At 37.5% G+C, this 15,393-nt stretch overlaps 2 protein-coding genes across 2 annotated transcripts; both read left to right on the forward strand.

Annotated features, from left to right (window-relative positions):
* The first annotated feature begins 509 nt into the window (after nucleotides 1-509).
* On the forward strand, nucleotides 510-13,334 carry LOC122317864 (probable cytosolic oligopeptidase A). The gene is made up of 17 exons (XM_043134912.1): nucleotides 510-895; nucleotides 1,291-1,458; nucleotides 2,099-2,222; nucleotides 2,843-2,919; nucleotides 3,320-3,463; nucleotides 3,586-3,816; nucleotides 3,910-4,000; nucleotides 4,597-4,718; nucleotides 5,073-5,180; nucleotides 5,304-5,549; nucleotides 10,643-10,788; nucleotides 11,036-11,153; nucleotides 11,765-11,924; nucleotides 12,037-12,068; nucleotides 12,232-12,297; nucleotides 12,877-12,948; nucleotides 13,065-13,334. The coding sequence occupies exons 1-17, from the start codon at nucleotides 545-547 to the stop codon at nucleotides 13,149-13,151; spliced, it is 2,343 nt and encodes a 780-aa protein (XP_042990846.1). The 5' UTR covers nucleotides 510-544; the 3' UTR covers nucleotides 13,152-13,334.
* A 744-nt stretch (nucleotides 13,335-14,078) lies between these two features.
* LOC122317865 (protein BRICK 1) lies at nucleotides 14,079-15,079 on the forward strand. The gene is made up of 3 exons (XM_043134913.1): nucleotides 14,079-14,196; nucleotides 14,332-14,489; nucleotides 14,725-15,079. Exons 2-3 carry the CDS (start codon nucleotides 14,357-14,359, stop codon nucleotides 14,847-14,849), a joined length of 258 nt encoding a protein of 85 aa, XP_042990847.1. The 5' UTR covers nucleotides 14,079-14,196; nucleotides 14,332-14,356; the 3' UTR covers nucleotides 14,850-15,079.
* The last annotated feature ends 314 nt before the right edge of the window (nucleotides 15,080-15,393 follow it).

Below are 15,393 nucleotides of genomic sequence, written 5' to 3' on the forward strand. Positions count from 1 at the left end.
TTTCTACATGCACGAAATAATATATGCATATATATATATATATATATGTATATATAGGTGATGGAAAACCCTAGAGAACGAAAGGGGAGAAATTTGCATGCGTGGGATTGCTAGAGTCGGGCATGGTGGGGCCCAAAAAAAATTAAATGTTGGTTGGTTCCCATATGATTGGATTTCAGGCATACAAGTTCGGACTTTTTCCCACGAGTTATGCACCTCATCTCAATTTCTAGAAAAAATAATCCAACTTATCTAAAAATTTTCTTGATCCATAAATTTTTTTTTTTACTTAATTATCAAACCTAAAGAAAATCATATTATGCAAAAATAAATATTTTAAACTTGTAGTCCATCATAAAAATAATCGAACACTCAATTGAGCTTTTACACGTAAGTCCAAAAATATTTTTTTTAAAAAAAGGCAGGCTCGCCCGGGTGTTACATAGGACACCAATCAAAGTGGCCCACGTATAACACCCTATCTCATTTTCCCATTCAAATTAGAAGGCGGTGTCTGTGACACCCAAAATAGGCATAGCCCAACATGTTGTTGGCAACACGAATCTCCGTCACCAGCTCAATTCACTCACTCCTAAAGCGCACTCCACGTTCCCTTTCGTCTCCCAAACAATCCCTGAATAAATCCAGTGCTTGTCAACTCTGGTCCTCTTCTTTCTCCTTCTGCACTCGTACCCTCCAAAAGTCCACCTCTGCCGCCCCTTCACTCTCTTACTCTTGCTCTTCTCTCTCTGCCCCATCAATGGCGGCCGCTGCTGCTGCCGACCCACCACCCATCGGAGTCAACCCTCTTTTACAGGACTTTGAATTCCCCCCGTTCGATGTCGTCGAGGCCAAGCACGTCTGCCCTGGGATCCGTGCCATCTTGAAGAAGCTTGTATGTTTTGTTTTATTTTGATTTGCTTGTTTTTCCTATTATGTTTTTGGTTTTACTTTTTTTTTTTTTTGATGTCCATGGTTTGGTTTTCCTTATAAAAAGAATGTTTTGGTTTCTTGGTCTTTAAAAGATTCTCTCTCTCTCTCTCTCTCTCTCTCTCTCTCTCTCTCTCTCTGGTGTTGCTGGTTTTCTTTTTGTTGTGCTTTTGGGTTCTCTGCGTTTTGTTCAAGTTTCTGAATTTCTAGTGTCAACTGAAATTTGTTTGTGATTTTGATTATTTCGTTATGTGTTAGACCACTTCCTGGGTTTTCCCTTGTTGTTTTGAGCTTTGTCGTGGTTTGGTTACTGAGACTTTAATTTAATTTTGTTTCTTTTTAATAACTGGGTTTTTGCAGGAGGATGATTTGGTAGAATTGGAGCGCCGAGTGGAGCCTTCATGGCCGAAGTTGGTTGAGCCATTGGAGAAGATTGTAGACCGGTTGTCTCTGGTTTGGGGGATTGTTAATCATCTCAAGAGTGTAAAAGATTCTCCTGAGCTCCGTTCTGCCATTGAAGAAGTTCAGGTTTCTATATAGTATACCAATATGCTGGCAGTTGCAGTGCCATGTTAGGTGTAAAAACCCCGGTTTTTTTGTTCCTTTAGCAAGAAAATCATAAAACTAGAATTAAAACGCAGAGATCGATGTTTTAGGATTCAATTTCTCCTTTTTAATTTGTGAGTGACTAAGCCAGAAATTTGTTTCGTTCCGGTATCGGGAAAGGATCCAACGATTCCAGCCATACATCATCTTCTTGACTCTAAGAAAGAAGCACCCTATAGTATTTTTAGCTAGGGTTGTTTTATAGCATTTTCTTTTTATTGGAAATGATCGAGCTTTATTAAAGAAATAGAAAAACATTACAGTATAAACCTCATACAATTTAGACTGAGGCAATAAAAACAAACTGCAATGATTCTATACAATAAAATGCCATTTTGAATTCCTGAAACGAGAGAGACCAGAATTATCTAAAATAAAACCCCCTTAAGATGTTGTGGAAGGTTATGAACAGATGAGAAGGCAGCAGATACACCCAACCAAGGGATATTAATTGTTCTTTGAACTTGATTTGACTTGTTTCTTGTCCATGAATTTGTGCCTTCCTTTTTCATGTTACCATACTTGTTAGTTAGTGCTAACATTGTTTACTTGTGGTTTGCAGCCTGAGAAAGTTAAATTTGAGCTGAGATTGGGACAAAGTAAACCAATTTACAATGCGTTTAAAACTATTCAAGAATCTCCTGATTGGCAGTCACTGAGCAATGCTCGTAAACGTATTGTGGAGGGTGAGCATCTCAAATATCTTATATAACATGTTTAGTGGAGAGGGTATCTGCCCTTTTGTCTTTTTTGGCTCTTTAGTTTTTGGTTCTAATCTTATTTGGTAGAGCACTTTTACCGGTCAATAAATAAAGAAAGAAAGTATCACTTGCAGGATATATTCTGTTAAGGGAGCAATATGTCTGTTTTAATTTGTGGGAAATAGCCTCCATGGACCATACTTTACTTTTATATATATATATATATATATCTGATTTCTACCATGTTTGGCTTTAGGACTTGGTTGGTTTGGGCAGCTGATTAGGTTTTTGGGTATGCAACTGATTGAAAAATAATATTTTTTTTTTTCCTTCTGGAAAGTAACTAGGCCTAGTTTTTGTTTTACCTTGACTACATATATGTGTGCCGGTGCTGCGTAGCTTTCTTGTTGTAAACTTGATTCACTTAATGATTTGTTTTTTCTTTCTTTAATTTTTTAAATGAGGTTATTGGGTAACCCAGTTCTATATTAAAACTCGATCACATGCAGTGTAATTACTAACTTAATTTTATCATTTCTACATGTCTTGGGTTCAACATGCATTCTCTGATACTTCACAGTTACTTTCCTCTTGTTCCCATGCAGCCCAAATAAAGGAAGCGATTCTTAATGGTGTTTCTCTAGAAGATGATAAAAGAGACCAATTTAACAAAATCGAACAGGTTTTTTATTTTTTTAATATTTATTTTTAAATTTTAAATGGTTACTTTTCCATTTTGAACTTAACTTTTTCATCCGGTAGTCAGTTTTTTCTTTGTGCTAAATATAGAGTTTTATGTTATTCTGCAAAAATGCACATAAATGTTGCTATTTCTCTCATAACAAAATGAGGGAATGGTTATCATCTCCATACTGAGGATGGGAAAAGGGTAATGTGCATGCTGAAGAATTCTTGATTCTTGCTTTGGCTTCTGCCGTCATTGGAAGTTGGCTTAGTAGTTGTCAAGTTATTAACTATATAACATGGACCAAATAAAGCTGGTGGTGATGATTCTCACCCTCAAAGTTTAGTTTGCCGCTTGGCTTGGGCATCACTTGCTTTTTACCTCAAATTCGTTTCAGGAATTGAAAAGATTATCTCAAAAATTTGAGGAGAATGTTTTGGATGCCACAAAGAAGTTTGAAAAATTAATTACAGATAAGAAAGAAATCGAAGGATTGCCAGCAACTGCTCTTGGATTGGCTGCACAAAAAGCAGTGTCTAAGGTATTGCTTGTTGGAATCCATTTTATTTTGCTTATTTAAGGTTTGATCCATTCCTAAATCCTACTGGATTGGTTTTGCTGTGTCTTATCTAGAATTTCTGATGCATCTGTGTATGCCAACAGGGTTATGAAAATGCTACTGCTGAGAATGGGCCTTGGATAATAACATTGGATACTCCTAGCTTTATGTCTGTCATGCAACATGCTCGAAATCGGTCTTTGCGTGAAGAAGTATACCGTGCTTATGTAGCTCGTGCATCTAGCGGAGATTTGGATAATACGGTGATAATTGAACAGATTTTGAAGCTTAGGTTGGAAAAGGCTAAGCTTCTCAATTACAATAATTATGCTGAGGTATGTTATAGTATAATTGAATCACTTTCTTATGATAGACTTGCTGCATTACTTGTTAAAAAAAGTGAGTCCTGCTGAAGTATATTTCATCAGGTAAGCATGGCAACTAAAATGGCTACCGTTGAAAAGGCAGAAGAGCTTCTGGAAAAACTTCGTACTGCTTCCTGGAATGCTGCGGTTCAAGGTTAGTGAAGTGTATATACTTTCTTCATGGTTGTGAATGGGTTGGTGTATATATCTATATTTAACCTCTAGGTTAGTTCTTTTTTTTTTTTTTGATAAGTACCTCTAGGTTAGTTCTTGAGAGACTTTTTTGCTAAGAAGTTCTTGTGAGCCTTTACTGCTTCAAATAATATAAATTAATTCAGCTATGGTGTTGTCTATTTAAAACTTTTCTGCAGTCTTGGAAACATGGTTTGGTTGCTTAATTTTTCATTGAAAATATACTGCATAGGTCACATTGACACATTAAAACTTAACTTAGTATTAACTTTTGAATGTGTGTTTGTTTGTTTATATATGCTTATATACATTTTTTAATAAGGGAAGTATATGTACTTATATACATACATAGAAGTTTTGCATGATGCACTTTTTATAGGTAACAATGTTATTTCCGTTGTTGTTTTATTATCTGAGAAGGTTTTTTAACCCTACTTTTTTATGTTGTTAATCTCTTCTTCAAACAATTCTCAAGTTTCCTTAATGGGAATGTTTTTCAATGAATACCCTTTATACTAGAAGTGCCTGAGGACTAGACTGCATGCTTGATTCTTGCAGATATGGATGACATAAAAACCTTCTCCAAGAATCAGGGTGCAGTAGAAGCTGACAATTTGAACCATTGGGACATAAGCTTTTGGAGTGAGAGGCTTCGCGAGTCAAAGTTTGACATCAATGAGGTTGGATCGTGTGTGTTCTTGCATAAGTCTTTGAATGTTGGAAACCCCTAGGCGTTTGCTCAAGTGGTAAAGGCTTTAGTCTTGGTGGTATGCTCCCTCCAGGTCTAAGGTTCAAATCCTCTTGTGTGCAAACAATTTCTAGGGGTCATCGGATTGGTGGAACTTCCTTTTGAAATACCTGAGGTGCACTTGCGGGAAACTCCTTGCCAAGGCCTATGCATCCTCAGGATTAGTTGGGATTTTGTTCTTCGAGAGCTGGTGCCAATAAATAATAATAATAATAATAAGTCTTTGAATGTTGGAACATTCTTGCTTTCTTGCTACTTATGTGTCTCCCCTTTTGATTTTCAACAGGAAGAACTACGTCCTTTTTTCTCCTTGCCAAAGGTTATGCATGGCCTTTTTAACCTTGCAAACGGATTGTTTGGAATTGATATTGAGCCAGCTGACGGTCTAGCTCCGGTATTATGTTTTCTTTCTTCCTACTTTTCCAAATATATATATATATCTTCGTCATTTTGTACTTTCTTTTGTGCAACTTTGACCATTCATTTTATCCCATTGATATATGGTTGCTATTTTTAGGTTTGGAACAATGATGTTAGATTCTATTGTGTCAAAGACTCTTCAGGTGGTCCTATTGCATACTTCTATTTTGATCCGTATGCTCGACCATCTGAGAAAAGGGGAGGTGCATGGATGGATGAGGTTGTTGGCCGAAGTAGTGTGTTGGCACGTGATGGTGCCTCTGCGAGGTTGCCTGTTGCCCACATGGTGTGCAATCAAACACCTCCAGTGGGGGAAAAACCAAGCCTAATGACTTTCCGTGAGGTAAACTTGGATACATTGCCTTTTTATTATCTATAATTTTTAGCCACTATGATGATGTAGAATGGCACTGACACACTTGGCCTGGTTTGATAGACTCAGGCCGAGTTTATTTGGAATTTTTAAATGTATGAATGTTTATATGCTTTAACTGGATTCACAGCTTTGTTCTGACTTATATATTTCTCACCTATCTCAATGTAGGCATTATAAACATTGTCATTGTCTTAGGTTTTTTTTAATGATATTACCTAGAGGTTTTTGTGATGTCATTTTGTATATGCTGGCTAAAGTTTCATTATTTAAAAGCCGTCCCCCTTAAAGATCATGGTTCAGTTCTGTTGTATATGCAATGGCTGAATTGGAAGAGGCATATCTGACTCACTCCGTCATTTAGTTAAGATTAGGGTTTTTGGGTCCATCCATCTGGTGGACTGCTCTTTAATAAATATATCAGGTTTTGGATAATGCTCTTAATGGTAATGTGCTTAATCTATCTCGAATTAAAAAAAAAATGATATGATAAGCTTGGTTTCTTTTACGTTCTGATTATTCAATAAAAACATACAAATTGTGTCTGGGCTAGGAGCAGATGAATACCTGTATATATGAGCAGTTATGCATTTGCACCAAACCCCAAGGGGTTATCTCAAATGATAAGGGTCTTGATTTTAGTGGTACGTTCCCTCCAGCTCTAAGGTTTGAACCCTTGGGTGTGATTTGTATGTTGGGGGACACGTTACACAGGTCCAGGGTTTATCTGGGTTAGTGGCATGTTGTGGTTGCATGATCTCTGCCATTCCTCAACATCAAAAAGAAGTTTTGCATTTGCACCCGCCATTTTGCTATGGAATCCACAGAGCAACATGTCTTACCTTAATTTCCCTTGTCTCCGCGTTTTGGCTTTGTTCTTTGGTATTCTCATGTAATACTACCGAGTAGAAATTATCATTTACTTGTGTGCTCTACTTTTGAGGAATGATGTATCATCATTGAAAAGCAGAGGTTTGCAAAATCAGGTAATGTTTAGTGCAAAGAATGGGCATTCCTATTCTTTTTATTTGGGGACAATACATGATGTCTTGATTGGAATTATGGTAGAACTCCTATAAGCACCAAACTTTTTTTTTTTTAATTAAAAAAACTATCTATTGTACTTTTTTAAACCTGAAAAAGTAAAAGAAAAGCTCCCGTGGGCTGTCTGCCATCCACACAAAGCTTTGGGGATGGTTGGAGCACCCTTGAAAACCCATTATAGGGATGGTCTGATCATCCTGTGGGTTTGTGGGGGTGGCCAGCAACCCTATGATTCTTTTGCATCCCTTGAGGAGGCTGAGAATGTATGGGTGGAAAGATCCTTCGAAAAGAGTGATGTGTGCGTGGTAGCGAATCCCAAAATAGAATTAAGGCACCAAGCACAGAGGGGCTATTTATGGATTTTTCCCAAACTTGTTGGGATCTTTTGAAGGAAGACATTATGAAGGTAAAATGCAACATTGTGATGAGTCTTATTTCATATTCATTGCTCATATTTCAAAGGAGTCCAGGACCTTTGATGTTAAGGATTTTCAGCCTATTCGCTTAGTGGGGTGGTCCTTTCCAACTCTCATAATCCCTTTGTCAACAGGGGTGGATTCTTGACTTGGTTGTTATCGCCAATAAAGGTAAGACTGCTCTGTAAAATTGGACATTGAAAAGGTGTGGTTTGGGGAGAAATGGCTTTGTTGGATCACCGATTGCATTTCTTAAATCTGTTTCAGTTTTGGTATATGTTACTCCTATAGTCCTCTTCAGCAATTCACGAGGTATATGTCAAAGGGAGCCCATTTACTCTTTTTTATTGTTTTGGGGACTTTGAGCAGGATGATTCTGCTATGTTTGAACAAGGGATTTTTGTGGGGTTTTCTGGGGACCAGGAATAGAACTGAGCTTAGTCTCTCTCATTTGTTATTTGCCTATGACACTAGTATTTTGTGAGGCCATTTATGGCCATCTCATTTACTTTTATGTTTTGAAGGAGTATCCAATTGAATGTGAATTTGGCTAAGTTAGAATTGCTTCTGGCTGACATAGTTGAAAATGTAGTGAGGCTTTCGCAAACATCTCTTCCTTACCCATGAAATATCATGGGCTTCCCTTCAAGACCAAGGCTATCTGGGATGGCATTATTGAGAAGAATAAGAAGATGGAGTGTCATCTAGCTGGCTGGAAGTGGTTATGCTTGTCAAAAGATGGGGGCCGCAAATTGATGTAAGCATGTTATCCAACTTGCCCACCTATTATATGTTTCCTTTCCTTCTCTTTGTGGGAGTTGCTATTCCATTGGAGAAGTTACAACTATATTTCCTTTTTTTTTTGTTGTTGGGGGGGGGGGGGGGGGGGAGCACAAGCTTCGTACTACTAAGTGGGTCAATGCATGTTCACTGGTCGCAAGGGTGGGTTATGGATGTGGAACTTAATTTTCTCTAGCAAAACCCTTTTGAGAAAGGGGCTATGACATTATGCCCATGAAAGAGAGAGCCTTTGGATGGAGCTAATAGAGTCATAGACACGTAATATGGAAGTATGGGAAGAGGTTGGTGCTCACATGTGGTAAACGAGGCTTTTGGGTTGGTCTTTGGATGAACATTAGAAGAGCTTGGGAGGACTTCTCCCATTTTACTAGATTTGTGATGGATGACAGATCCAAGATTTGCTTTTGGAATTATGTGTGATGTGGTTATCAATCCTTGAAAAGTGCTTACTCAGATTTACTTAGAATTGCTTGCGTTAAGGATACTTATGTGGCAAATCATTATCATCTCGTGCACTATTCTATTTATTGTTGTGTAATCTTTAACAGGGAGCCTAATGACTGGGAGGTGGATCTCTTTTCTTCTTTCTTTGGCATATTTTCCTTGTCTAGGGTGGGATGAAATGAGGAGAAAGGGGCTATGACATTATGGATGCATGTTCACTGGTCGCAAGGGTGGGTTATGGATGTGGAACTTAATTTTCTCTAGCAAAATCCTTTTGAGAAAGGGGCTATGACGTTATGCCCATGAAAGAGAGAGCCTTTGGATGGAGCTAATAGAGTCATAGACACGTAATATGGAAGTATGGGAAGAGGTTGGTGCTCACATGTGGTAAACGAGGCTTTTGGGATTGGTCTTTGGATGAACATTAGAAGAGCTTGGGGGGACTTCTCCCATTTTACTAGATTTGTGATGGATGACAGATCCAAGATTTGCTTTTGGAATTATGTGTGATGTGGTTATCAATCCTTGAAAAGTACTTACTCAGATTTACTCAGAATTGCTTGCGTTAAGGATACTTATGTGGCAAATCATTATCATCTCGTGCACTATTCTATTTATTGTTGTGTAATCTTTAACAGGGGGCCTAATGACTGGGAGGTGGATCTCTTTTCTTCTTTCTTTGGCATATTTTCCTTGTCTAGGGTGGGATGAAATGAGGAAGATAAAATGGTTTGGGTTCCATCTGAGATGCGTGTTTGAAGTGAGATCATTTTACAACATGTTGTGTCCTCATGATGGGACCCTTTTCCCTTAGAAGCTTCTTTGGAGAAATAATTCCCCCTTGTTACATTTTTCACTTGGACAATAGTATTAGGGAAGATTCTTACCGTGGACAACATGAGGAAGAGGGGGAGGGGCATGATAATGGTTGATCATTGTTACACGTAAGAAAAGCGGGGATCAGTGGATCATTTTTTTTTTTTTTTTTTTGTGTGTGTGTGTGTTCAGGTTGCTAGCATCGTATGGAACATGATGTTTGACCTTTGGCATTGTTTAGGTGATGCCTTCTCGGGTAGTGGAACTCCTAACATGTTGGAAAGGGTAGTTTGCAATCCCCAATGCACACCTTGAGGGTGATCTCATCGTGCTTTGTATGGTTTCTTCCGTTTAAAGACCCTTTATCATTAGATAATGGCCCAAGATAGTGTTGCTCTTTCTATTTGTAATCAAGAACTTTTAGCTCTTTTTTCTTCTCTTTGTTAGGTAAATGTCTTCTATGCTTCCTGTGTGCTGGGGTAACTCCCTTATGATTAGAAAAATACAGTCTGCAGGCCCAGGAAATGACACACCCGACCACACTGCCACCTCGAAACTCTAACTTCATTGAAGTCTAAAGCGCACAACTTCATAAAGCTAGGCAGCAAAGTCTTCCTTCACACTTTACTCTAAACACATAGCTTTGCACTAAACACACAACTTCAATTCATTTTCATATCTTCACGTCCCCAAATCACAGATCAGAGCTCCATCTTCATGCCCCAGCCATTATCCCCAAATCCATAGGTTTTCCTTATTTCCCACTGCAACATTCTTGAAAGTGACCATAGAAACAGACCCAAAAACATCTGCATTCAATTTTCCCTAGACAAAGTTGACCAATAATTTTGTGAACTTCTCGTTTTTTAAAGTGACCCAAAATAATCTTCATGTCATTTTTGTGAGAACGATTTACAAATGAAAGTGATGGGTTTATGAAATCGTTTTCCATATCCAAAAAAATTATTCATCCAAAAAAAAAAAAAAATCATAAAAAAAGACTTCTTCTAAAAAATGAGGTGGAGTTCATATCTGTGTAATGAAACTATCATGAACTGCACAAGGGCGGAATAGAAGGGTTGATAGTGAAAGTGAATGGCTGAAGCTTGTTGGGTAGGAGGATGAAAACTGGCTATCATGTGTTGCGATTCAGCCATTAAAGACAGAAAAATATCTGGAAGGGCCGATGGCTTACGGGTCACTGGATGAGAGGATGTGCTGCGATTGCTGTATGTTGCAATTCAGCCACTGAAGATGGAAGCAGATTGAATGTCTCGTGATGGAGTTCAGCTTCAACAAATTTTCTCACTTTTTTTGGGGTTTTGGTCATTCAATTGCTAGAATCAGGATTTGAAAGTAAGGGGAAATCATGTTTTTTAAGCAGACCTGGTGTTGTTTTGCTTTTAATCTGACGTGCATGTTCCACTTAAGCAGTGTGGTTGTGGCCGGGCATGAGTTTAGAAGGACTCTTTTCATTATAATAAAATCTTTATCTTACCCATTAAAAAATTGTTTTCAGATTCTGTGATGACTAATTTGTAGGTTGAGACTGTCTTCCATGAATTTGGTCATGCGCTCCAGCATATGCTGACCAAAGAAGATGAGGGTCTAGTTTCTGGTATCCGGGGGATAGAGTGGGATGCTGTTGAGTTACCTTCTCAGTTCATGGAAAACTGGTGTTACCACAGGTAAATATGTCTTCATAGATCTCTCAGCTAGGGCATTAAAATTTTTATGACCTCTCCTTTCCCATAACAATCTTAGTTTAAGGGCCCAAATGTAGAACATTTTTTCCTGTAATAGTAATATCATCTGATAATATGCAGGTCATTAGCATTTTAGTTGTTTATAGTTACATCATCATCTATTCTTATGAAAACTAGTTATGTCTTAATATATTTATATAGTATTTATTTTTTCTGATGGGCCCTGTAGGGATACTTTGATGAGCATTGCAAAGCATTATGAAACTGGGGAGAGTCTTCCTGAAGAAGTATATTTAAAGCTCCTTGCGGCTAGGACTTTTCGTGCTGGCTCACTAAGTCTTCGTCAGGTCAGTGCATTTGGTTGGTGTTATTCCTTAATCTCAAATCTAATGACTGGTCAGGCTAGGGCATATTCATCTGTCTGTAGATATTTTATATGTTGGTTGAAGGATAATTGGCTGAAATAAAGAGAGATGAACTTGCTATGAAAGGTAGGTGAAATAAAAATTGTGGCGGAAGTTGAATTAAGGGGTTGTAGAAAGGACTAGAAAAGGACTAGAAAAAAAAAAAAAAGAAAGGACTAGAAAAGGGGTAAAAACTAGGCTCCCTAGCCCATAGAGATGAAAACTTCCTTTTTGGTGCTTAGTTGTCATATTAACGTCCCTTTCTTGTGATTACTGTTATGTTTCTCCCCCCAAACCCACCCCACTGCACCCAAACTTTATTTTCTGAAGCTTTTACTTCGATCAAAACATAGGTTACTGTTTCTCCTGGTATGTTGTCTTGATTGTAATATTCCATACTCATCGAAGTTTTAATATAAACCCATGTTACTCGTTCTGTGATTATGTTTTGAGGACTTGGGTAATGGTTCCAAGGGAAATAAATTAATTTTCTACGTGTTTGTGTACATCACCGGCGTTGTGATTTCTTTGCAATTTTATTATTTTTTTTGCAGATAAGGTTTGCAAGCCTGGATTTGGAGCTGCATACAAAGTATGTTCCTGGTGGGACAGAATCCATATACGATGTTGATCAGAGGGTCTCTGAACGAACTCAAGTGATCCCTCCACTAGCAGAAGACAGGTTCCTTTGCGGTTTCATCCATATATTTGCAGGTTTTTTCTCTGTCCGTCTGATTTACATTGACTTTCTTGGCATCATTTTTACTTCTCTAGCTGCAATCTAATATTTTGATATTTTTTTTATATATATTTTTGTGAATATTAGGAGGATATGCAGCTGGATACTACAGTTACAAGGTATTATCAATTCCCTGTAATATTCATAGTTATTTTTCTCTTACTGTCTGAAGTGTGAACCCTCATTGAACTGTGGCCTTCGAGCATGTTTGTTACTGATTGCCTATTTTACCTTTTTCCTCCTTTTGAATTTATTCTGAAAACATATTTCTGAATTTGGCAGTGGGCTGAGGTGCTGTCTGCAGATGCCTTCTCTTCATTTGAGGATGCTGGACTGGAGGACAGCAAGGTATGTTGGAAAGCTGTCTGGAAGGATAGGTCTCCATAGTTTTGCAACGTACTTTGGTTTATTATATACCACGGTTTCATCTATGTTATATCAACTGCAGTTCTAATACATATCTGTATTGCACCTAAGATCCCTGTAGTTGATGGCTTTCTTTTAGAAAGAGGATGGTAACCCTAAATTTACTGAAGTCCTCACTTTTAGCAGAGGGATATTGTTATGCAGAAACTATATGAGAATACAACCGAATATCAGAAAAAACCAAAAACATCAATCAAGGAGAATGGAAATTACAAAAGACGATACACAAACTGATGAATGCTAAACCTATTGCAAATGTCTAGATTGTGGTATACCGAGTAAATCCATCCTGTACCCATAGCATGATTTGATGTTTATGACAGAACCAAAGTGAAGTACATTATCTCAAAGACTACAATACTGCTCTATTGGATCAAGAATACTATAATACTTGGCACTATTAATGACTTGGTTACATAGTTCGTTGCATTTTGGAATGCACAATTATGTCACTTAACATGGATCACATAACATCAAGTGTGATTATATATCTTGCAACAGGCTGTGAAAGAAACAGGGCACAAATTCCGAGAGACTATCCTTGCGCTTGGAGGTGGCAAAGCACCGCTAGAGGTTAGAAAAATAACCTTATTTGTTTTTTGGTGCATTAGCTGCATAATGACTGCTGAATTTGACATTTGTAGAGTCTTATATGATGCACCATCACATGAAAACTTTGTTGCATCCAGGTATTTGCAGAATTCCGTGGACGTGAGCCATCACCAGAGGCACTGCTCAGGCACAACGGACTATTGCCGGTCCCGGCCTCTGCATGACATTCGTTGTCAGAAACAACATGAAGGCTTGATTTTGTTTGATCTTTCTACACCACCCTAAAGGAAATTCCCAGCATTAGATTCTGGAGCCATTGCTCCCAACTGGGATGATGTTGATTGTAAAAGCACTATATGTTACAATAAAAGCTGAAATGAATTGCCAATTCATGTTTCTTAGTTAAATAGCATCATATCATGGACTTTCTTTTCTTGTTTCTTAGTTAAATATCATGGTCCTAATGGAGTCTGTTTTTTGTATTTACCGAGAAATGTAAAATGATGTCCGGCGTAATGTAGTCTAAATTGGACTGGATTTCCCTTTCCTTGAATGGAGCATCCTTTGCTCAATCGAAGGGTAAGGTAAAATGAAAGAAATGGCAAAGGAGAGGGAAAAGTAGTAATGACAGACTTGAAAAATTATGGAAGTTGTAGACCTGAAACGATCGGATCATCAAAATAGTTTGAATGAAAAAGAAATTGTATGGGTGGATCAGAATAAACAAAGTGTGTAAGGATTTTCTTACAATTCTATTGTAAATTAAGGATCGTTATGCAAAATTATAAATTATATTCTTTTAATAAAGCGTGTTATTATATTAATTAATAGTAAAAAAATGAATATCATTATTAAGGCAATAAATATTTTAACTAAAATAAGAATGGGAATTTCACAGTATTTTTTCAAAGAACTTGAAGATTCTGACTTGTGTTCTGTCGTGGACTTCGTGACTAAGGTGTGATTTTTAGATAATGAGACGAGTTAAGATAGTTTTAGATAAAAATTAAAAGTTAAATAAAATATTATTAGAATATTATTTTTTAATATTATTATTATTTTAAAATTTAAAAAATTAAATTATTTATTATATTTTACTTAAAAATTTGAAGATAAATAACGTAGCAACGGTGAAATGAAACAATTTTAATATCCAGAAGTATTCGAAGGGCAAGGCTGAAAGGGTCTGCCCCAATTCAGTAATAATAGTGCCAAGGCCGGAGTTAGTTGTACTTATGGCTGCTTGGCTTCAAAGAAAATCAAGGAAAAGTAAGTCAAACTAACTAACCAACTTTTACCTGCCAGCCCAGCTGATCATCTTTTTCTACTATAGATTTGCTTTTTTGAGAACTTGAAATGGGATTGATACTTCCTGTGCTCGATCTCTTCGTGTGTCTCTGAAAGAGAGGAAAAAAGAAGTAAAGGAAGGATGGTCAGGGCCGGAGGGATCACAAACGCGGTGAACGTCGGGATAGCGGTGCAAGCAGATTGGGAGAACCGAGAGTTCATCTCTCACATTTCCCTCAATGTTCGACGCCTCTTCGATTTCCTTGTCCAATTTGGTAACCAATTCTATTCCCTTCCTTTCCTTCTTCCGCAGTACCGGATTTGCTGATATGGGTTTGGTTCGAATAGCACGTCCCTCCATTGTGGATTGCATTAATTTTTACACCATAATTACCCCATTACATGAATGCCCACAACCATTTTGTGATTTTTGCTCTATCCTGTTATAGTATCAGGTTTTGCGGGGTTGATGTGGTGTTATTTCATATTATGCTTCTTGTACTCTTTCAGAGGCTACAACGAAGAGCAAGTTGGCATCATTGAATGAGAAGCTTGACACACTTGAGCGTCGTCTTGAACTGCTTGATGTTCAAGTAGATACTGCATCATCCAATCCCTCTCTCTTCGCTACATAATGTTTATCGGATCATGTTGTTGCAGCTGCTGCTGCAGTACGGCTTCTCTGTAAGACTAGCCTTATCTTGTGTTGTAACACTGTTTGAGACTAATGTTCTCGAGTTTTTTCATGCTTATATATCATGATCAATGTGTGAGGTAGTTAGAAATTATATTCTTGGGCTGCAGCCACTTTGAATACATAAATACGCTTTAAATAAAGAATGCTATCTTTAGGATCTTCAAGCTACCTTTAGAATCTTTGAATGGTGCAGATGTTTGTTTATAGTAAATTCAAGGTCATATAGATGTTTCTTGATAGTAAAATAGGAGTATATTATGATAACTCAAGCATTGTGCCAATGAATTCTACTCCAAATGACCGATCCTCTTAATGAAAGAATTGCGCCATGAAGAATGAGTTCTGGATTCTATGTGACTTGTCAATAATAATAGGAATGATACCCAATAGTATATCGTCTATAATTGAGCTTAGCTAAATCAGTTTCTTCTGTTGGTTTCTCGAATGATTAAGATTTGTTTATGGTTCCTCATACACCAATT

The sequence above is a fragment of the Carya illinoinensis genome, chromosome 8 (assembly GCF_018687715.1).
Source record: "Carya illinoinensis cultivar Pawnee chromosome 8, C.illinoinensisPawnee_v1, whole genome shotgun sequence".
Lineage (NCBI taxonomy): Eukaryota > Viridiplantae > Streptophyta > Magnoliopsida > Fagales > Juglandaceae > Carya > Carya illinoinensis.